This window comes from Loxodonta africana, chromosome 10 (assembly GCF_030014295.1).
Source record: "Loxodonta africana isolate mLoxAfr1 chromosome 10, mLoxAfr1.hap2, whole genome shotgun sequence".
Classification (NCBI taxonomy): domain Eukaryota; kingdom Metazoa; phylum Chordata; class Mammalia; order Proboscidea; family Elephantidae; genus Loxodonta; species Loxodonta africana.
In genome coordinates, this window is record NC_087351.1 from 11,080,747 (window position 1) to 11,104,636 (window position 23,890).

At 41.2% G+C, this 23,890-nt stretch overlaps 1 protein-coding gene across 9 annotated transcripts in view; it reads left to right on the forward strand.

Moving 5' to 3' along the window:
- The window catches only part of SPG11 (SPG11 vesicle trafficking associated, spatacsin), a 104,448-nt gene that overhangs the window by 43,351 nt on the left and 37,207 nt on the right, over positions 1–23,890 (forward strand). For all 9 annotated transcript variants that reach the window (XM_023539085.2, XM_064292020.1, XM_010599689.3 and 6 more), the window contains 10 exons: positions 4,176–4,321; positions 5,454–5,615; positions 6,600–6,666; positions 17,132–17,297; positions 17,709–17,914; positions 18,175–18,283; positions 19,835–20,006; positions 20,385–20,657; positions 21,266–21,466; positions 22,987–23,094. In XM_023539085.2, the coding sequence (XP_023394853.2) occupies positions 4,176–4,321; positions 5,454–5,615; positions 6,600–6,666; positions 17,132–17,297; positions 17,709–17,914; positions 18,175–18,283; positions 19,835–20,006; positions 20,385–20,657; positions 21,266–21,466; positions 22,987–23,094 (1,610 nt within the window). The remainder of the gene's footprint in view (positions 1–4,175; positions 4,322–5,453; positions 5,616–6,599; positions 6,667–17,131; positions 17,298–17,708; positions 17,915–18,174; positions 18,284–19,834; positions 20,007–20,384; positions 20,658–21,265; positions 21,467–22,986; positions 23,095–23,890) is intronic.

Consider the following 23,890-nt stretch of genomic DNA (forward strand, 5'->3'; position numbering starts at 1 on the left):
ATAATTACTGGTGATTGGAATGCAAAAGTTGGAAACAGAGAAGGACCAGTAGTTGGAAAATATGGCCTTGGTGGTAGAAACGATGCCAGAGATTGCATGAAAGAATTTTGCAAGACCAATGACTTCTTTGTTGCAAGTAAACTTTTTTCAACAACATAAAACGATGATAATACACGTGGATCTTACTGGATGAAATATACACAGGAATCAGATTGACTACATCTATGGAAAGAGATGATGGAGAGGCTCAATATCATTAGTCAGAACAAGGCCAGGGACTGACTGTAGAAAGACCATCAGTTGCTCATATGCAAGTTGAAGTTGAAACTGAAGAAATTAAACAAGTCCACAAGAGCCTAAATATGACCTCAAGTATATCCCACCTTGATTTTGAGACCATCTCAAGAATAGATTTGATGCATTGAACACTAAAAACCAAAGACCAGATGAGTTGTAGAATGACATCAAGGACGTCACACATGAAGAAATGAAAAGGTCATTAAAAGGACAGGAAGGAAAGAAAATACCAAAATAGATGTCAGAAGACTCTGAAACTTGCTCTTGAACATAGAATAGCTAAAGGGAACGGAAGAAATGAAGTAAAAGAGCTGACAGAAGATTTCAAAGGGCGGTTCGAGAAGACAAAGTATTATAATGACATGCGCAAAGACCTGGAGTTTGAAAACCAAAAGGGAAGATCACAGCATTTCTCAAGTTGAAAGAACCAAAGAAAAAAATTCAAGCCTTGAGTTGTCATATTGAAGAATTCAGTGGAGAAAATGCTGAGTAACGCAGGAAGCATCAAAAGAAGATAGAAGGAATACGCAATCACTGTACCAAAAAGAATTGGTTGATGTTCAGCCATTTCGGGAGGTAGCGTGTGATCAAGAACCATTTTTTTTTTTTTTTTTTTTAAGGTAAATGATCTGGCACTTTGTCCCATGTATTGTCTATTCCATAACGTGACAGCATTCATCAAAGTGGCTTTGTCTTAAGCTGGGTTCTCTAGAGAAGCAAAACCAGTAAAGGTATAAATATATAGAGAGATTTACATTAAGGAAATAGCTCATGCAGTTGTAAAGGCTGGAATGTAGGTCAGGCTGGAGCTTCTCCTGATTCACGTAGCCACAGGGCAAGTCAGACAGCAGGGCTCTGGGTCACGGGCTGCAAAGACCAATGAATTCCAAGATCAGCAGGCAAGATGCCAGGTAAAGCTGCTAGGTGAAGTCCCTAGAACTGGAGGTCAGACTAACAGGAGCCAGCTGCAAGATCCAGTGCGAGCAAAAGCCCACAAGCCTTGCCAGAAAGCCCACTTATATTGGATGCAGGCTGCACCCCAAGGAAACTCCTTTTCAGCAGATTGGCTACTCACAGCAGATCCCATCATGGAGGTAATCACATTATATCAAAATTCATCATGGAGGTGATGACAGCATTGTACAACTACCAAACTATATCATAACAGCCAACCACTGAGAATCATGGCCCAGCCAAGTTGACACACAACCTTAACAATCACAGTCCACCCCATGTCAACTTGGCACATGTACACATCTCCTTAAACCATACATTATCTCCGAATAAAGACAATTATAAAGTAATACCTGCACCTAATGTGATATAACTAACACACGTATTACTGAAAATGCACTAGCCCTGTTTACATCTTATATTTTATAACTGAAGAAAAATATTTGATGTGCACATACAAGACAGAAATACTTATAGCAATTACAGCCTTCGGATCTGCAACCGGTCATGTGGCCCTAATTAGTATCTAGAAGTACCTCCTTCCACCACCCTTTTCCCTCAGTAAGCACCTCAGCTGGTCATGGTTCTTTGCCTGGTAGGGTGACCCAAGCCTTCATTCCTGAAGGATCTGGGCCATTAGTAGTCCTGTTGGAATTGGCTTGCTGTAGTTTTCCATCAGCTTTAATCACAGGGCATGGTGGTACTACGAGATGCCCTAAGGGACCTCCTGCATTCCACATATACTCTTCTTTACCTCCATTATGTAATATCAATCCGGTTTCATCTTGGTAATCAGGATCAATCACACCAGCCTATGTGGTAACTTCCTCCTTTGCCTGTTGATCCAGAGGCACAAGGAGCCCACAGTGGCCAGGTGGAACCAATGGTATCAAAGTAAGAAATCCAAGCTGCACTGAAGGCATCATCAAAAAACAAGGCTCCAGGAATTGATGGAATGAGTACCAATTGAGATGTTTCAACAAACAGATGCAATGCTGGAAGCACTCACTTGGCTATGCTAAGAAATTTGGAAGTCAGCTACCTGGCCAGCCAACTGGAAGAGATCCATATTGGTACCCATTCCAAAGAAAGGTGATCCAACAGAATGTTGAAATTATCAAACAGTATTAGATTACACAGAAGTAAAATTTTGCTGAAGATAATTCAAAAACAGTTGCAGCAGTATATTGACAGGGAACTGCCAGAAGTTCAAGCCATATTCAGAAGAGGATGTGGAATAAGGGATATCATTGCTGAGGTCAAATGAATCTTGGCTGAAACCAGAAAATACCAGGAAGATGTTTACCTGTGTTTGATTGACTATGCAAAGGCTCTCGACTGTGGATCATAACGAATTACGGATAACATTGCGAAGAATGGGAATTTGAGAACACTTAATTGTGCTGGGTAAAACCTGTACATAGACCAAGAGGCAGTCATTCAAACAGAACAAGGGGATACTGCGTGGTTTAAAATCAGGAGAGATGTGCGTCAGGGTTGCATCCTTTCACCATACTTATTCAGTCTGCATACTGAGCAAATAATCCTGGAAGCTGGACCATATGAAGAAGAACACGGCATCAGGATTGGAGGAAGACTCATTAACAACCTGGGATATGCAAATGATAGAACTTTACTTGCTGAAAGTGAAGAGGACCTGAAGCACTTACTGATGAAGATCAAAGACCACAGCCTTCAGTATGGATTACACCTCAATGTAAAGAACAAAATTCCTCACAACTGGACCAATAAGCAACATCATGATGAACAGAGAAAAGATCGAAGTTGTCAAGGATTTCATTTTACTTGGATCCACAATCAATGCCTATGGAAGCAGTAGTCAGGAAATCAAATGACTTATTACATTGGGCAATCTGCTGCAAGAAACCTCTTTAAAGTGTTAAAAAGGAAAGATGTCACCTTGAGGACTCAGGTGCGCCTGACCCAAGCCGTGGTGTTTTCAATCACCTCATATACATGGGAAAGCTGGACAATGAATAAGGAAGACCAAAGAAGAATTAATGCTTTGGAATTATGGTGTTGGTGAAGAATATTGAGTATACCATGGACTGCCAGAAAAATGAACAAATCTGTCTTGGAAGAAGCACAGTCAGCATGCCCCTTAGAAGCAAGGATGGCGAGACTTCATCTCACTTACTTTGGATACATTATCAGGAGGGATCAGTCTCTGGAGAAGGACATCATGCTTGGTAAAGTATGGAGGGTCAGCGAAAAAGATGAAGACCCTCAACAAAATGGATTGACACAGTGGCTGCAACAGTGGGCTCAAACATAGCAATGATAGCGAGGATGGCGCAGGACTGGGCAGTGTTTTGTTCTATTGTACGTGAGGTGGTTGTGAGTTGGAAGTGACTCGATGGCACCTAACAACAACAGCAATGTTTATGGTAGCAGATTGCCAGATCTTTAGTCCTGTGGAGCCGCTGGTGGATTGAACAGCTGACCTTTCTATTACCAGGCAAGCGCTTAACCATTGCACCACCGGGGCTCCTTTTTTTATTGCTAGTGAATTATGTATTTTTATGTGTCAGATGTCTGTATTTCCTCTTCCGTAAATTGGTTACTTGTTCCTTTTGTCCATTTATCAGTTGGAGTCAGTGTATCTGATGTTGATTTGTATGAGCTCCTTGTTGAGGACATTCCTCTTCAGGTTGTGTTTGTTGCAGCTGTTTTCCCTAGCTCATGGTTACCTTTCAGGTTTCTTTGAATAAAAGTTTTTATTTTTATGTGAACAGATCTTTTCATTCTTTCCCTTTGTGATGCTTAGAAAGTTCTTCTTTCTTTGGATAGAGTTAAAAATTTTCTTTCTCAGAATTATGTGATTCTTAAAAAAAAAAAAATTTTTTTTTTTAATTTAATATTTATCCGTCTTAAGGAGAAAAACATACTCTCTTATTTTCCAGATTCCAAACTGATCTTCCAGGCTAGCCTGGCAAATGCTCAGATACTGATTCCTAGCGATCAGGCCAGTGTCAGCAGTATGCTGCTGGAAGGACACACCCTCCTGGCCCTTGCGACTACAATGTATGCTCCTGGGGGGGTCAGCCAGGTATGGACATCACTGTTACCTTTCAGAGTTAAATAGGACTGACTTTAAACTTAGCAGAAATACCTACAGACTGTCGAGATCTCAGCTGATATTAAATATAACTACTTTCAAGTATTAAAGAGCATAAAAAATTGGTGAATTAAAAAATGTTGTTTCATATCCTCTGAGCTGTGAGGTCCTCTAAGTTATGAGGGAACTAATGCATTATACAGAGATTCTTTTTTCCCCGTATCGTTTGTTTTCTGATAACCCGCCTTTGTTTTCAGGATAGAATCTGTACCTGATTGCTTCTGAGAGTAAGTACGCTCTAGGTCTGTGGTTTGGGAATTATTCTCTACTGCTTGCTCTCTTAGATAAAAAGGAAGTTATTATCTGTAGCTTCCCATAGAAACTCTTTTGAGGAACCCAGAGGAAATTTTTCCATTCTTGCTTTTTGAAAGTGTACTATGCCTGGTTAGAGGAACTTAAGAATGCTATTAAACATCTTATCTTCTAAAGTCTCTACTGATGCCAGCTTAATTTTATATTAATCTTTTAGATTGTTGCAGTGTACCTTAAATTATATGGTTGAACTATTTATTTTTCTGTTTTTAATCATTTCTCAAAAGTTAGAATCATAGAATAGCTTAGAAGGACCCAGGTGTCATCAGACATCAGACATCATAGTAGCAGAACCTTTTCAAACAGTTTCTCCACATAGAGTTTAAAAACCACTGATCTAGCTCACTGATTCCTCAACGAGCTGAATTGACACAGTGGCTGAAACATGGGCTCAAATGTAGCAACGATTGTGAGGATGGCGCAGAACCGGGCAATGTTTTGTTCTGTTGTACATAGGGTTGCTGTGAGTCGGAACCAACTCAGTGGCACCTAATAATAAATAATAATAGCTCAACTTTCTAATTTTGTAGGTGAGGAAACTGAGGCCTGATATTAATTATCTAGTACAAGGTCACACAGCTAGCTTGTTTTAGAACCAGGACTAGAACACTTCTGGCTTCATGTCCAGTGCAGTTTTCACCTCCACATACTATCTCCAAGTTAATCTTGTTTCTCAGGGTTCCTTGAAAGAAGGACTTAAATTTTGAGAAGGGAAAAGCATTACTCTGAACTCTGTTGTCTTTTTGGTTAGGTTGTTCAGAATGAAGAAAATGAGAACCGTTTGAAGAAAGTGGATCCCCAGCTCCTGAAGATGGCATTGACTCCTTACCCCAAGCTAAAAGCTGCTCTCTTTCCACAGAACACCGTCCCTAGTATCCTGCCACACGATATCACACTCTACCACCTTCTTCAGGTACAGAATTCAGGTGGCATGTGTATAAATCAGAGTTTAGCCAGGAAAACAGAAACTACTTTAGATCTTTCAAATGGAGGGAATTTAATTATAGGGAATTGCTTCCAGAGACTGATAGAAGAATGGAGAAACCAAACATGCAATGGTGAGACAACCCAAAGATTAGCAAAGAAAAAAGCCATCAGCACCCCTAAGGCCTGGAGAACAGTACAAGAAAGTGGTGTTATCAAAAACCCAGAAGCTGGAGCCATCTTCTGGGAGCTACACTCTCAATACGACTGCTTAATGGGCGCTGGGCATATATAGGATGGGGCTGGGACCTTGGAGGAGATCTCCCAGAAAACAGAGAGAGAGGAGAAAAGTTAACTTGGCTTCTCCTCCTCTCCCACCTTTAATGTCCCACCTGTGTCTCTTGTGGTGAAACCTACCAGCCAGCCAGTGGGTAAGGGAGCTTGGAAAGGCAGTTCCCTGAATACAGAGCAGAGCAGGGAAGGGTGGGAAATGGATCTGAGAGCAGAGAAGTGACCAGCATGCCTGTCTGCTGCTTCCAGAGGCCATTCCACTCCAGCACTTACAGCTTCTAACCGTTTCTTCTCAATCCATCAGGGCTGCTTGTTAAAATCAGTGCTTCTTAACCTTTTTCAAGACAAAGACCCCTTTAGGAATGTGACAGAAATTAATAGCCTCTTCATTTCAAAACTGTTTCTAAAGTCCATTTATATTATAACTGACATTGCCTCTACCAAAAAAGAGTACACTTTGCAGACGTAGATGGACCTAAGGAGAGCCTTTAAAAGTTAACAGAGCCAAGTGAACACAGAAAGGTGTCTCCTGCGTTCTTTTTTGTTTTTAGCTGTGTTCAGAGGATTTACATCCAGAAAGATAAGGGAAGCAGACTACCTCTCAAGTCCTTTCATAAAATTTTGTTTACTTATTTTAGAATCAGTTAACTCTTAACTCTGATTTTTCTGGTCTCTTTTTCAGTCATTGTCACCCTTTGATCCTGGCAGATTGTTTGGCTGGCAGTCTGCCAACACACTGGCTCTAGGAGGTAAGTGATTAGACACACTTCTTGTTTTGGAAGCATTTCAGCAATGTTGACAGTAGAAGTTAGTTTATATAAAGCCAATCCACCTTTTTTGCTGCTTTCCATTTTTTTTTTAAATAAAGGCGTGTCCTAAAGGAAAACAGTTTCCAGAAGACAGAATTGAAAACATACTGTGACTTAAGATTTTATGGTAGGTAACTAGTGCCGCTCTTGCTGGGAAATGTAATGTGTACCTTATCTGCTTCTATTTCTCCCTTCCCAAAACCCTTTTTGTTTGTAGTATACTATTTTATAATATTTATAGTTTTTTTTTTTATAGATTAGGAGCGTAGGTGATGGCAGTAGAGAGATCCTGGCTGTACATGCAGTAGCAATCCGACCCTGGGCAGGTAGTTTATTCCGTGTAAATTAAGGTTAGTAAGTGCTCACCTTTCACGTTGCTGTGACACCAAAAGGAGGCAACTAAAAGCTCGCACAGTTCCTAGCCGAGGTCAGCACCCTCACGGTTTCCAGCGCATGGTAGACCACAGGAATTTCCCTGATTTTGTGCCGTTCTTTTTGCTTCTCTTTGACTTTTAGAGTTCGTCTTTAATATCATTTTATCAGTGGTGCCTCTCCCTGTATAATTGTAAATTTGAGGTTTCAGATTAGCACTTTGCACATAGTATGTACCCCATAAATATTTATTGACATACACAAAAGTGAATTTCCTAACATCACAGTTTTGTGAGTTCAAATATTGGAATACTGAATTTATCTAGTGCCCGGAGCCCAGTGTAGTGCTAGACCAGTAATAGCTGTTGAGTAAACATTTGGTGAGTGACTGATGAATAAAGTGGTGCTTACTGCAATTTCAGAGGCAAATACTCCTTTAACCTCAGTGACGTCACTGGAATAGGCAGAATCCCCTTCCTGTCCTAATGACCCCAGCTGCGCCTTTAGCACTGTGACCACCTCTCGGAGACCCAAGCACTCCACCCCTGCCTGGTTTCTAGACATTTAGAATATGTTTAAGAAAAAAAACAAACTAAATGAAATTATCATGCAAACATAATACAGATTTATAAAATTAGAGAGTTGTATTTAATTGGAATAATTACCTCCGTGGTGACTACCTCTGTGGCAGGCCAGTGAGATTTCCCTTCAGGTGCAATTTTCTCTTAAACACGTGCTCCACACCAGGCACCAGCCTGCTCAAAACTCAGGATCTTATTTGAAGAGAAACCTCAGGTTTGCTGGTTCAGCACCTGGCAGTACTGTATATACTGCAAGTACCCGGCAGATATTGAATGCCTGAGTAAATGGTTTTATATGTAATAATGCTACTGAAATCCCTCTGATCTCACAGAGAGTACAGTTTCTTAATGTCAGTGGGATGTATTTTTAAGTAATAGCTTTGTAAATCGACAAACTCTAAGGTCTTAAAGTCTTTTTTTTTTTTCCTTTTTTAAATTTTTATTGTGCTTTAAATGAAAGTTTACAAATCAAGTCAGTCTCTCATCAAAATTTATATAAACCCAGAACCCAGTGCCGTCGAGTCGATTCTGACTCATAGCGACCCTATAGGACAGAGTAGAACTGCCCCCATAGAGTTTCCAAGGAGTGCCTGGCAGATTTGAACTGCCGACCCTTTGTTTAGCAGCTGTAGCACTTAACCACTACACCACCAGGGTTTCCAAAAATTTATATACACCTTGCTAAATACTCCTAGTTGCTCTCCCTTTAGTGAAAAACAGCACACTCTTTCTCTCCACCCTCTATTTCAGTGTCCATTCAGCCAGCTTCTTTCCCCCTTCACCCTCCCATCTCCCCCACAGACAGGAGCTGCCCACATAGTCTCATGTGTCTACTTGATCCAAGAAGCTCACTCCTCGCCAGTATCGTTGTCTATCCTATAGTCCAGTCCAATCCGTGTCTGAAAACCTGGTGTTGGGAATGGTTCCTGTCTTGAGCTAACAGAAGGTCTGGGGACCATGACCTCCAGGGTCCTTCTAGTCTCAGTAAGACCGTTAAGTCTGGTCTTTTTTTGAGAGTTGGAGGTCTTCATCCCACTGCTCTCTTGTACCCTCAGGGGTTCTGTATTGTGTTCCCTGTCAGGGCAGTCATTGGTTGTAGGTGGGCACCATGTAGTTCTTCTGGTCTCAGGCTAATGTACCAAAAAAACCAAACCAAACCCACTGCCGTCGAGTCGATTCTGACACATAGCGACCCTATAGGACAGAGTAGAACTGCCCTGTAGAGTTTCCAAGGAGTGCCTGGCAGATTCGAACTGCCAACCTCTTGGTTAACGGCTGTAGCACTTAACCAGTATGCCACCAGCGTTAATGTAGTCTCTGGTTTATGTGGCCCTTCCTGTCTCTTGGGCTCATAATTACCTTGTGTCCTTGGTGTTCTTCATTCTCCCTTGATCCAGGTGGGTTGAGACCAATCGATGCATCTTAGATTGCCGCTTGCTAGCATTTAAGACCCTAGACGCCACTCTCCAAAGTGGGATGCAGAATGTTTTCTTAATAGATTTTATTATGCCAATTGACTTAGATGTCCTGTGAAACCATGGTCCCCACACCCCTGCCCCTGCTACGCTGGCCTCCGAAGCATTCAGTTTATTCAGGAAATGTCTTTGCTTTTGGTTTAGTCCAGTTGTGCTGACCTCACCTGTATAGTTTGTTGTCTTTCCCATCGCCTGAAGTAGTTCTTATCTACTATCTAATTAGTAAATACCTGTGTCCCACCCTCCTTCCCTCCCCGCTCTGGTAACCATCAAAGAATATTTTCTTCTCTGTTTAAACTGTTTCTTGAGCTCTTATAATAGTGGTCTTATACAATATTTGTCCTTTTGCAACTGACTAATTTCACTCAGCATAATGTCTTCCAGATTCCTCCATGTTATGAAATGTTTCACAGATTTCTCACTGTTCTTTATCGATGTGTAGTATTCCATTGTGTGAATATACCATAATTTATTTATCCGTTCATCTGTTGATGGGCACCTTGGTTCCTTCCATGTTCTTGCTATTGTAAACAGTGCTGCAGTGAACATGGGTGTGCATATACCTGTTCGAGTAAAGGCTCTTATTTCTCTAGGATATATTCCAAGGAGTGGGATTGCTGGATCATATGGTGGTTCTATTTCTAGCTTTTTAAGGAAGCGCCAAATTGATTTCCAAAGTGGTTGTACCATTTTACATTCCCACCAGCAGTGTATAAGTGTTCCAGTCTCTCCACAGCCTCTCCAACATTTATTGTTTTGAACTTTTTGGACTAATGCCAGCCGTGTTGGAGTGAGATGAAATCTCGTAGTTTCGATTTGCATTTCTCTAATGGCTAATGATCGTGAGCGTTTCCTCATGTATGTTAGCTACCTGAATGTCTTCTTTAGTGAAGTGTTTATTCATATCTTTTGCCCATTTTTTAATTGGGTTGTTTGTCTTTTTGTAGTTGAGTTTTTGCAGTATCATGTAGATTTTAGAGATCAGGTGCTGATCAGAAATGTCATAGCTAAAAACTTTTTCCCAGTCTGTAGGTAATCTTTTTACTCTTTTGGTGAAGTCTTTGGATGAGCATAGGTGTTTGATTTTTAGGAGCTCCCACTTATCTACTTTTTCTTCGGCGTTGTTAGTAATGTTTCATATACTGTTTATGCCATGTATTAGGGTTCCTAACGTTGTCCCTATTTTTTCTTCCATGATCCCTATTGTTTTAGATTTTATCTTTAGGTCCTTGATACATTTTGAGCTTGTTTTTGTGCATGGAGTGAGGTACGGGTCTTGTTTCATTTTTTTACAGATGGATATCCATTTATGGTAGTACCATTTGTTAAAGAGACTGTCGTTTCCCCCTTTAAATGACTTTGGGCTTTTGTCAAATATCAGCTGCTCATATATGGATGGATTTATGTCTAGATTCTCAATTCTGTTCCATTGGTCCATGTATCTGTTGTTGTACCAGTACCAGGCTGTTTTGACTACTGTGGCGGTATAATAGGTTCTAAAATCAGGTACAGTAAGGCCTCCCACTTTGTTGTTCTTCTTCAGTAATGCTTTACTTATCCGGGGCCTCTTTCCCTTCCGTGTGAAGTTGGTGATTTGTTTTTCGATCTCATAAAAGAATGTTGTTGGAATTTGGATTGGAATTGCATTAAATGTATAGATTGCTTTTGGTAGAATAGACATTTTTATAATGTTAAGTCTCCCTATCCATAAGCAAGGTATGTTTTTCCACTTATGTAGGTCTCTTTTGGTTTCTTACAGAAGTGTTTTGTGCTTTTCTTTGTATAAGTCTTTTACATCTCTGGTAGGATCTATTCCTAAGTATTTTATCTTCTTGGGGGCTCCCATAAACGGTATTGAGTTGGTGATTTCCTCTTTGATGTTCTTTTTATTGGTGTAGAGGAACCCAACTGATTTTTGTGTGTTTATCTTGTATCCTGAGACTCTGCCAAACTCTTCTATTAGTTTCAGTAGTTTTCTTGAGGATCCCTTAGGGTTTTCTGTGTATAAGATCATGTCACCTGCAAATAGAGCTACTTTTACTTCTTCCTTGCCAATCTGGACGCCCTTTATTTCTTTATCTAGCCTAATTGCTCTGGCTAGGACCTCCAGCACAATGTTGAATAAGAACGGTGATAAAGGGCATCCTTGTCTGGTTCCCATTCCCAGGGGGAATGCTTTCAGACTCTCTCCATTCAGGGTGATGTTGGCTGTTGGCTTTGTAGAAATGCCCTTTAGTATGTTGAGGAATTTTCCTTCTATTCCTATTGTGCTGAGAGTTTTTATCATGAATAAGTGTTGGACTTTGTCAAATGCCTTTTCTGTATCAATTGATAAAATCATGTGATTCTTGTCTTTTATTTATATGATGGATTACATTAATTGATTTTCTAATGTTGAACTATCCCTGCATACCTGGTATGAACCCCACTTGGTCATGGTGAATTATTTTTTTGGATGCGTTGTTGAATTCTATTGGCTAGAATTTTGTCGAGGATTTTTGCATCTATGTTCATGAGGGATATAGGTCTGCAATTCTCTTTTTTAGTGGTGTCTGTACCTGGCTTTGGTATCAGGGATATGGTGGCTTCATAGAATTAGTTTGGGAGTATTCCGTCCTTTTCTATGATCTAAAATACCTTTAGGAGTAGTGGTGTTATCTCTTCTCTGAAAGTTTGGTAGAACTCGGCAGTGAGGCCGTCCGAGGCTGTCCGGGCCAGAGCTTTTTTTTGTCGAGAGTTTTTTGATTACCGTTTCAATCTCTTCTTTTGTTATGGGTTTATTTAGTTGTTCTACTTCTGTTTGTGTTATTTTAAGTAGGTAGTGTGTTTCTAGAAATTCATCCATTTCTTCTAGTTTTTCAAATTTGTTAGAGTACAATTTTTCATAGTAGTCTAATATGATTCTTTTAATTTCAGTTGGGTCTGTTGTGATATCGCCCATCTCATTTCTTATTCGGGTTATTTCCTTCCTTTGCTGTTTTTCTGTGGTCAGTTTGGCCAGTGGTTTATCAATTTTGTTAATTTTTTTCAAAGAACCAGCTTTTGGTCTTGTTAATTCTTTCAATTGTTTTTCTGTTCTCTATTTCATTTAATTCTGCTCTAATTTTTATTATTTGCTTTCTTCTGTTGCCTGAGGATTTATTTTGTTGCTCTCTTTTTGTTTGTTCAAGTTGTAGGGATAATTCTTTAATTTTGGCCCTTCTTTTTGGATGTGTGCATTTATTGATATAAATTGAAGTCTGAGCACTGCTTTCGCTGTGTCCCAAAGGTTCTCATAGGAAGCGTTTTCATTCTCATTGGATTCTATGAATATCTTTATTCCATCCTTGATGTCTTCTATAACCCAGTCTTTTTCGAGCAGGGTATTGTTCAGTTTCCAAGTGTTTGATTTCTTTTCCCTGCTTTTTCTGTTATTGATTTTTACTTTATGGCCTTATGTCAGAGAAGATACTTTGTAATATATCGATGTTTTGGATTCTGTTAAGGCTTGCTTTATGACCTAATACGTGGTCTATTCTAGAGAATGTTCCATGTGCACTGAAGAAGAAAGTATACTTGGCTCCTGTTGGGTAGAGTATTCCGCATATGTCTTATCAGGTCAAGTTGGTTGATTGTGGCATTTAGATTTTCCATGTCTTTATTGACTTTCTTTATGGATGTTCTGTCCTTCACCAAAAGTGGTGTGTTGAAGTCTCCTACTATTATTGTAATGCCATATCTCACTTTTCAGTGCTGTTAGAGTTTATGTATCTTGAAACCTGTTGTTGGGTACATAAATATTTAATATGGTTATATCCTTCTGATATGTTGTCTGTTTAATCATTATATAGTGTCCTTCCTTATCCTTTGTGGTGGATTTAATTTTAAAGTCTGTTTTGTTTTTTCAGAAATTAATATTGCCATTTCCTACTCTTTTTTGATTGTTGTTTGCTTGGTATATTTTTTTCCATCCTTCGAGTTTTAGTTTTTTCGTGTCTTTAAGTCTAAGGTGTCTCTTGTCGGCAGCACATAGACGGATTGTGTTTTTTAATCCATTCCGCCACTCTGTCTCTTTTATTGATGCATTTAGTCTGTTTACATTAAAAAAAAATTTTTTTTTTTATGAGTTTAGTGCTATCATTTTGATGTCTTTTTTTTGTATGTTGACAGTTTCTTTTTCGCACTTAATGTTTTGTGCTGAGTGGTTTATATATTGTCTTTTCCTCTTATTTGTTGTTGTTGATTTTGTTTTTGCTGAGTGTTTATTTTTTTCTTGTATTTTCATGGATAGGATTGTTAGTCTCCTTTGTGGTTACGTTAATATTTACCCTTACTTTTCTAAATTTAAACCTGAATTTTATTTCTTTATTTTGCCTTGACTTCCTCTCCATTTGAAAGATCTATGACTACATTTCTTACTCCCTGTTTATTGTTTTAATGTTTTCTTCTTTTACATAATGACATTGCTGTTTCCCTGTTTTGAGCGTTTTTTATCTTGATTTATTTTTGTGATTTCTCTATCTGGGCTGACATCTGGTTGCTCTGTCCTGTGTTTTAGTCTTTGGTTGAAATCTGATATTGATTTTGTAACCAGGGAACTCCGTTTAGTATTTCTTACAGTTATGGTTTGGTTTTTATGAATTCCCTAAACTTCTCTTTATCTGGAAATGTCCTAATTTCGCCTTTGTGTTTGAGAGACAGTTTTGCTGGATATATGATTCTTGGCTGGTAATTTTTCTTCCTTCATTGCTTTATAGAAGTCATCCCATTGCTTTCTTGCCTGCATGGTTTCTGCTGAGTTGTCTGAGCTTATTCTTACTAACCCTCCTTTATAGGTGACTTTTTGTTTATCCCTAGCTGCTCTTAAAATTCTCTCTTTATCTTTGTTTTTGGCAAGTTTGGTTATGTCTTGGTGACTTTCTTTTGAGATTGACCTTATGTGGAGTTGGTGAGCACCTTGGAGAGATATTTTCTCATCTTTCACGATGTCAGGGAAGTTTTCTGCCAACAAATCTTCTACAATTCTCTCTGTATTTTCTGTTATCCCTCTCTGTTCTGGTACTTCAATTGCTCGTAGGTTATTTCTCTTGGTAGAGTCCCACATGATTCTTAAGGTTTCTTCATTTTTTAAAATTCTTCTATCTTATTTTTCTTCAAATATATTACTGCCAAGTGTTTTATCTTCAGTCTCACTAATCCTGCCTTCCAGTTCCTCAGTTCTGCTCCTCTGGCTTTCTACTGAGTTGTCTAATTCTGTGATTTTATTGTTAATCTTCTGAATTTCTGATTGCTGTCTCTCTGTGGATTCTTGCAGCTTACTAAATTTTTCATTACGTTCTTGAATAACCTTTTTAATTTCCTCAGCTTCTTTATCTGTGTGTTCCTTGGCTTGTTCTCTCTTTTGCCAGATGTCTGTCCTGATCTCATTTCTGATGTCTTGAAGAGTTCTGTATATTAATCTTTTGTATTCTGCGTCTCTTAATTCCAGGAATACACTTTCATCCGGAAGATTTCTTGATTCGTTTTGAGAGCTTTTTGGGGCAATCATGGTCTGCTTCTTTGTGTGATTTGTATTGACTGTTGTCTTCGAGCCATCTATAAGTTATTGTATTATTTTATGTTTGCTTACTGTACCCTAGCTTCTTGCTTTGTTTTGTCTTGGTATGCACAAATAGGCTGCTTGAGTGAGCTAGCTTGATTATTTTTGACTTTGAATCTCTAAAGTCCTGTCACCAGATTGCTAGAGCTGTTACCAAGTATATGAGCTTAGAAATCCATTCACTTTTCTTGTATAGATTCTGCTTAGGTATCCACGTAGCTGGTCATCAAGTGTGTGGTATAGGCTCTGTCCTACAGTCTGTGAGGGGCAGGGGTGATTCATGTAGGTACAGTATCTGGTTGCAGCAGGGGTCACACTCAGAACGAGGCAGGGAGCTGACAGCTGTTTCCCGAGTGTCTGTGAGGAAAGCACGTCCCAGTTCCCTAGAGCACACAGGTGGGTGGGTTCTGTAGCCGGACCATGGGCACCCAGTGCTTTTGGTTGTAAGGACTGGGAGGTACTACTTATCCTTGGACCCCTGACATGGGTGGCTAGGTAACATAGGTGGAGCCACCAGTCCTTAGGCCCCTTATTTGGGTAGGTTAAAAAAAAAAAAGACCCTTTTTAATAGGTAAATTGGTGTCAAACATGAAACACCCACCTCTCCACCACACAACTGTTACAGTCTGCCAACAAGGGCCTATTCTCCTGAAATGGGCCCACACAGGTGCAGGTAGGTGTGAAAGGTATTCAAAGCCCACGGACTGTTTGTGCCTGTACAGGAGCCGCTTCTGTCCTGTGCTCCCCAGGTCAGTGGAACTGGCAGATTATCATTTCCCCCAGTTGTGAATTTATTCCTTCTGTAATGATGGGAGAGTGGCTCAGGGCGGGCAGCAGGGCCTATCTCAGGCCCAGGGAAATCGACAGCCACTGAAACTGGCTTGGGTACTGGGGGCGTGGTAAAATAAATGCAAGTGCTTAGCTTTTGCCAAGAGCGCAGTTATTCTCTGGTTCCAGAGGCGTGAGTGGGCTGTTCAGCTCCCTGTCTCTCCCTGAGGAGACGGCTGTGGTCACTCTAGGGAACGGTGCCTGAGGGTTCCTGGCAATTGAGGTCTGGCAACTCCTCTCAGCTTCTGAACCGTCTCTACCTCCCCTTGTGGCTCAGTCTGTTTTCTAAATTTGCCTTTGATGTTCAGGGCTCCTAGCTTGTCGTAAATATAATCGTTCCACTTGTTTTTTGGGGGCTTTGTTGTAAGAGAGATCACCAGAAGCGTCTGACTACTCCGCCATCTTCAGTAGCAGCTCTCTTCAGGTCATTTTATGGAAACTAAGTGACAATGTGAAAAGGGCTTGGAATTCCACGTAAAGCTGTACTTCAGAATAAGCTTTAAACTTTGAAAATAAGAACAGATGCAGCATTTTCCAGAACTGGTTTTTTAATAGTTCAGGTGAATTATTTTATCACATTTTTTTTATGGGGTCATAAGTGGTTAAGAGGCAGCTAAAGATTAGAGTTTGACAGGAGAGGTTATTTCATACTGATTACTCACATCCAAATGTCTCTGGCTTTTAATTTCTCTAAAAGGAAAATACCTATTTTCCGATATTCTCTGGGGCACAGAGGAACTTTAAACTCAGCTATCTGCTGGCCTGCTGTCATGTATGTAATAAATCGCTATGAATACAATGTTAGAAAATATTACTAACAATCAAAGGATTATAAAAAAATATTATGGGAGGGCGTTAATATGGAGTAACTGATTTCTCAGTAGTCTTCACTGTGCTCTGTTGGTACAGTGAGCTGGCCTTGGTGAATTCGTTTCCTAATGAGCTGCATGAATGAATTGAAAGGCTTCTTTTGTAGATCATTAGCCATTTAGCAGAGAGTTGTAACTAAAAAGTTATTGGTTATTGTCATTGTAGACTTACTGGATCATCAAATATAGAATTAAACATCTAAAATTTTTCGTGAATTCAGTGGAGGATAAAGCACATTTTCAGTGTTTTTTTGCAGCGCCTGAGGTAGACAGTTTTGAATAAAATGATCACTACTATGTATCAAAGTAAAATACAATTATTACATTTTGGTAGGTTCAAGGAGTCCTGCGGTGCAGTGGTTATAGCACTTGGCTGCTAACCAAAAGGTCGGTGGTTCAAACCCACCAGTGGCCCCACAGGAGAAAGATATGGCTGTCTGCTGCTGTAAAGACTACAGCCTTGGAAACCCTATGGGGCAGTTCTGCGCTGTCCTGTAGGGTCACTGTGAGTCCGAACTGCCTCAGCAGCAGTGGATTTGGATTTGGTTTTGGTAGAATCAAAGTGATAAGCAGTGGTACAAAATGGTTATAGGTCCTAGTTTTTCTTTATTACGGAAAAGTTCATTTTTCCACGTGGAAATGTGAAATTAATCATAGTGAGATGCAGAATATTAATGCTGCTTCACTTCCCTTCCCCCACAGATGTATCAGGTGATCTTCCACATTTCTCTAGACCTGATCTGGTTAATAAATACGCTGTAGTGGAACGTCTGAATTTTGCTTATTATTTACATCATGGACGACCGTCATTTGCATTTGGTGCTTTTCTAGTCCAGGAATTAATCAAGAGTAAAACTCCCAAGCAGCTGTGAGTATTTAAAACATATTTGAATAAAATACTGGAAACCTATACCATGATTAACGGTGGTTATATTTGGATGGTGAGTTGTTTTTTATGTGTGTGTGCTTTTCTGAGTATCCTGGAAAGGGTGTTGGATTTTGTCAAAGGCATTTTCTACATCAATTGAGATGATCATGTGGTTTCTTTTCCTTCCTTCTGTTTGTGCGGTATATTACATTGATGTTCTTATGTTGAACTATCCTTACATTCCTGGGATAACTCCTCCGTATTTGTGGTGCCGATTTGCTATTTGTTTTCTGTGTGTCTTTTACCTTTTTTGTCCCTCATTTCCTCCCATACTGCCTGTTTTTAAGTTTACTTGATTTTTATGTAGTGAACCATCCTGTCTGCTGATGTGATGTTGACTCCTTTTTTCAGGATTCAGCGAGTAGGTGATGAAGCCTATGTTTTAGGGCTCTCCTCCTTCCACACGCCTTCAGTAGGAGCTGCCTGCATCTGTTTCTTAGAGTTGCTTGGCCTCGACAGCCTCAAGCTCAGAGTTGATATGAAAGTTGCCAATGTAATTTTGAGCTACAAGTGTAGAAATGAAGATGCTAAGTATAACCTCGTCAGAGAGTCTCTAGGTACGGCACCGTTTCTTTATGGGGTCTGTTTTGTGTAGGGGAGGTGGGCACATAGGTCTAAGACGCTGAATTGTGGGGTCAGTTGGGGAAGAAACAATTATCCTCCCATTGATCCTTTTCCTACAGCATGTTCTTTATCTCACTTTGTTGGGCCCTTTAATGCGGTTCTGAAATGGCCCTGGGCCACACTATTCAAACAGAAATGCACAGTTCCTGACCTTTTTTCTTGAGCATTTTTTTGTTGTTTATATTTCTTATAGCTGAAAAACTGTCTAAACTGGCTAACGGTGAAAAAGCAGCCACAGAAGAATTGCTTGTTCTGTTAGAAGAAGGTACAGGGAACAGCACCCAGCAGCAGGAAGTGAAGAGGTTGGTGAGGTGCAATCCCAGGCTCTTTTCCATCAGGCTTTGTTGGGCCAACCCTGTCTGCTTGGTCCTTCTCCAACACATCACGTGTTTTTACCAGTCTCCCCCCACAGACCTTGTCTTCCTCTTCATCCAGCGTATAGCAGATACTCAGTAAATGGATTATGATTTCAATTGCATGTTGGCATCTGTCAAAAGAAGAAGAAAATAGTGATTTCCTCTTTAGAGATAGAGCTACCAAGAGATGGGGGACAGCTTTGTCTTCTGCACTGCCCTGCTGGGCAGAGAAGTCTTTTAAATGCTACACGTTGAAATCCTTCCAGAAGATCCTGGGTGTGTCTCACAAAATTTGACTCTAAGGAATGTCTTTAATTTTTTCTTCCTAATTGATGTCAGCTGGGGTCTGCCCACAAAAGTGCCTCTCCTTGCATATTCATGCTTGTCTCTCACTGGGGCTACTATCCCACGAGGCTGACCCAGGCACCCCAGACTCTGGGAACACACCATTCTGCCGGACTTCGATCACTGACCCTGTTCTCAACAGTAACACATACCTCCTCTAAGTGAGGAGGCCCAGGTCCCTATCTGGGCTCTGATTATAGTTTATATAGTGCAAGAGAATTAAGCTCTTTGAGAATTTCTTGAGTGGTTATTTTCTCAGTTCTCCTAAGGATGGTGCGTGTATCGTCCTAGACACGTAAGTGAGAAGTTAATCCATAGCATACGTGCCTGACGGTTCAGGGCTTTGTTCTCTCCTAGAACAGGTTGAAGAGGGCTAGTGTAGAGTCTGCACGTTAGTTTGCTGGCCTTTCTGCCGTATATGCTTAGCTGGGGTCATTGCTGCCAGTGTAAAAACCCCATTTAAGTAAGGGAAGAAAGTAGGTCCTCTAAGTACCCATTTTTAGGTAAAATGAGAACAAATTATAAGAATAGTTATGTAAGTAGATATATATGCACACACATGCGCACATACACATATCAAACATCTAAAAGATATTTTGTAAAGGTATGGGTAGTGGTATGGGTGATTTTCCCATTTTTTAAATAACTCTGTATTTTCTGAATTATTTTACAAGTGCGTATACTTCTGTAGTTAAAACAAAACAAACAAAAACGCTCCTTTTCAGTTTAGGAAAAAAAAGTGTCCTCCTGGGATTGTGCAGGTATGTATCTTAGGATCGGTGTCTGTGTGGGGCGGGAAGCGCTCGGCCTTGCTACTCCTGGGCAGCACACATCTGGGACTGTCTTCACCTCCTGTCTTATGGCAAGGAGTCCAGTTCTGACATTTGATTTCTGACCCACAGATGTTTTCAATACTCGTTTTAAGTTTTGTTTTGTGGATAGATACTTGGTTTATTGTGCCAGTGAACTAGGAAAGCTATTGTGTGTTATGGATGAGAGTCTAGTTTTGTAAAAAGTAGCCTAGTGCTTGTTGAAAGGCTTTTCAGAGGCTATAGTGTGGTTAAATTTATTTAATTTCTACTAATCTTCCAGTTTCAAACTAAAGCTATATTTTAATAAGTGTTTCTCTCTACCGGCCCCCCCCCCCCCCAGTTCTAATGGCGGGTTACCCAGTGAGTCCAGCAGCCGGCGGGCATTGGTGGTACAGTTTTGCAGGCTCCATGATGTGAAAATGAGCACATCTTACCTCACAGAATGTGCCAAAGCAAACGACTGGCTGCAGTTCATTATTCACAGCCAGCTCCATAACTACCGTCCAGAGGAGGTAAGCCACTGATTGCCAGCAGTTTTTCAAGAAGAAGAAATTGGAACATTTCTCAGACGTTTAATAATGTTCTTTCTGTTGTGTAGACACAGGCTTTTGTTTGATACCATGCTGTTGTTTTTACTAACATTTCATTGGGTTGCCTTCAGACAAGGGACCTAGTCGTTAGTACTGAGGGAGCTAAAGAGTTTTTATGGCTCTAGATTCAGTATGGAAGGTTGCTCAAAAGCAACAGCCAACTTTGTAAACATATGGTCACCTCTGACACAGTTTAGGGTGAGAAAGAAGAATTTTGCCTTTGCTTTTCTCTAATAGTTCCAGCTTCAATGGGAACAGAAAATTTGGGTGTCTATTTTAATCATCTAACATGTTTTCTAGGTGAAATCCCTTCTCCACTATTTCAGCCCAGTCCTTCAAGACCACTTAAGACTGGCTTTTGAGAACTTTCCCTCAATGTCCAACTGCAGAATGAGTAGTGATCCAGTCTGCAACAAGGCCCCCCAGCAGCTCCGGAAAAGCAAAGAAGAGATGACTGATTTCTTTGAAATTTTGCTCCAGAGCTCAGAGGAGCCAAACTCCTGGTGCTGGCTCCTGGCTGAAGCAGTGAAACAGCGGGCACCAATCCTGAGTGTCCTGGCCTCATGTCTCCAGGTGAGGACCGTGAGAAGCCAGGGAGCAATAGAAAAAGTAGGGAGGGGTCAGGAAGGCTGAGAATTAGAGGGGAGGTGGATGTGTTCACATGTGTTTCCAAGGTTGCTTCGCCTCTTTATACTTTTCCAGCTTAAGCTCTGGCCCATTTAGAGCACTTCCTTGTGCCTTGACATTCCCAGAACTCAAGTGGTCAGTGCCTTGATTCTTGGTTGGCAGGCATGGAAAAGGATGCTTTGGTGGACTGACCATTGCTGCTTCTCTAGCTCCTTCTTCAGTGAGAGAGAGAAATGTTCCACATAGTCCCTTAATCAGCAGGTCGGTGAAGGGCACGCCTGTTCTCTCACACTCAGTACTTCCTGCATCCACACATACCGTTCTGTCTTCTGCTGGGCCGCTGACCTGCCACGTTTTGCAGGACATTTCATAATAGTCACTTAGTTGCACGTTAGAGTTTATTTTATGTTTGAAGCCTTTTCAATCCATTTTTATTTAATGAGATGACTTATTAACAGGGAATATCCATCTGTGGTCGTAGTAGTGCTGGGAACATCTTCTGTTAGGCAATCATGGTCCAATTGTTATTTTAAAAATTTCTTCTCCAATGGCAGGATGCCAGCGCTATTCCTTGTCTCTGTGTTTGGATCATCACGTCTGTAGAGGACAGTGTTGCTGCTGAAGCTGTAGGGCACATTGAGGACTCAACAGAGGGCCATACCTGGGGCCTGGAGGACCTCTCAGCCATCTGGAGAACGTTACTAACAAGGCAGAAGAGCAGAACTCTTATCAGAGGTTTTCAGCTTTTCTTTAAGGTAGCACCGGTCACTTCACCACTTCCCGGAGTTTGAAAGGGTTACTTCTGTATGTCCTTGGTTGGCTTTTTCTCACCCCTGGGATATTTGGGGCCCCTGGATTTTTTTAGCCAACAACAGATAATAATAATAATAGAGCTACTGTTCATTTAACAAAATGCTTCAATATACATTATTCTGTCAATTCTCACAATGATCCCATACGAAGATAATATTATATGAGGGTATTATGAAGTAGTGTTATCCACATTTTGGAGACCATGAAACCAGGACTCACAGAACTTAAGATGCCCAGTGTCTCAAAGCACTTTAGTAAATTGTATACTGATAGTTCAAATCCACACTTTCTAACTGCAAAACTCCTGTTCTTAACTGTTACACAACACAGCTTCCTCTGACCAAAAAACTCCAACAGAAGTGATGAAAATGTATGGATCAATGTCACAGACAGCAGTTTGCGGGTGGGTCAGTGGAACTGGTGACCCGGGAGACAGTAGCGATACAGTACCATAGCACCACCTAGTGGAACGGTGTTTCAGTGGAGCTGATGACCCGGGAGACAGTAGCGATACAGTACCATAGCACCACCTAGTGGAACGGTGGGTCAGTGGAGCTGATGACCCGGGAGACAGTAGCGATACAGTACCATAGCACCACCTAGTGGAACGGTGTTTCAGTGGAGCTGATGACCCGGGAGACAGTAGCGATACAGTACCATAGCACCACCTAGTGGAACGGTGGGTCAGTGGAGCTGATGACCCGGGAGACAGTAGCGATACAGTACCATAGCACCACCTAGTGGAACGGTGGGTCAGTGGAGCTGATGACCCGGGAGACAGTAGCGATACAGTACCATAGCACCACCTAGTGGAACGGTGTTTCAGTGGAGCTGATGACCCGGGAGACAGTAGCGATACAGTACCATAGCACCACCTAGTGGAACGGTGTTTCAGTGGAGCTGATGACCCGGGAGACAGTAGCGATACAGTACCATAGCACCACCTAGTGGAACGGTGGGTCAGTGGAGCTGATGACCCGGGAGACAGTAGCGATACAGTACCATAGCACCACCTAGTGGAACGGTGTTTCAGTGGAGCTGATGACCCGGGAGACAGTAGCGATACAATACCATAGCACCACCTAGTGGAACGGTGTTTCAGTGGAGCTGATGACCCGGGAGACAGTAGCGATACAGTACCATAGCACCACCTAGTGGAACGGTGTTTCAGTGGAGCTGATGACCCGGGAGACAGTAGCGATACAGTACCATAGCACCACCTAGTGGAACGTCTTGTGTTCCCATGGGGCCGTCAAATATAGAATAGAAAATTATTAGTGATGAGCAGGTGTATCCAGCCTGAGTATCTCTTTTCAACATACACGATTTAGTACTAATGTAAAGCTATTATTAATGTCATTAGTTTTTTTTACTTTAACCTGTTATATTGGCATTATTCATTGAAAAAATGTTACTGGTTAAGTTCAGGACTTTGTAATTTCATGTAACCCCTTCCTCAAAGGATTCCCCGTTATTGTTGGTGATGGAGGTGTATGAGCTCTGTATGTTTTTCAAGAACTATAAGGAAGCTGAAGCCAAACTTCTGGAGTTCCAGAAGAGCCTTGAAACAGTAAGTTGGTGTTACAGTGCTCTTTCTCCCTGATCCAACAGTGGTTGGAGTGGCCTGTTCTCTGCTGGCAATTGGAGTGTGGCATCAGGAGGGTAGCGGCTATGTGCTAATGCAAACCGAGTCTCGTTTTCTTGTCCTGGCGACAGGGGGGCCGGGTGACAGCGGCAGTAGCCGCAGCTGCAGCAGCTGATCCGTTGAGGGCTGACAGAGAAGTTTCATCTAGCATACTACCTTGATCAGTATCCTGAAGCTGTCGCCCGCTCAGTGGGAGGGGGATTCATGCTGGAGAGGGGAGTGGTGGTACCCGGGCCACGTTTTACCGAGCCAGGATGGCACCAGCAGCTTTCATGTGAAGGATATGAACACTGCTTTATTCCCTGTGACAAAAAATAACGCCTCTTTTCATCAGTACTCCTGGTGGTCCTTGTCCCAGGGATGCTGAGCCTTGTGGTCAGTTTCGGCTTTACCCATTCAGATATTTGCACAGGGCCTGTTTATCATGTGAAGCTTATTAACCTGTGATAAAAAGAGGATGTTCTAAGAAAGGAAAGGGAATATGCCTTAGTCCTGCTTGGGCTTTTCAGCATGTTTACCTTCTCTATCCCAGAAAGGGTCTGTGATAAATAAGACAAAACATATACCAACAGATATATCACAGCAGAACCTCAGTACAGGCGCTCACCCCCAATCACGTTAGTCTTAACTGTAATGAAGATTTAAAAGTTATGTTATTTGAAAATAGTGAATCAGTTATTCAGTTGTGCCTGAGGCCCCTGAATCACAGAAGGAGGCACTC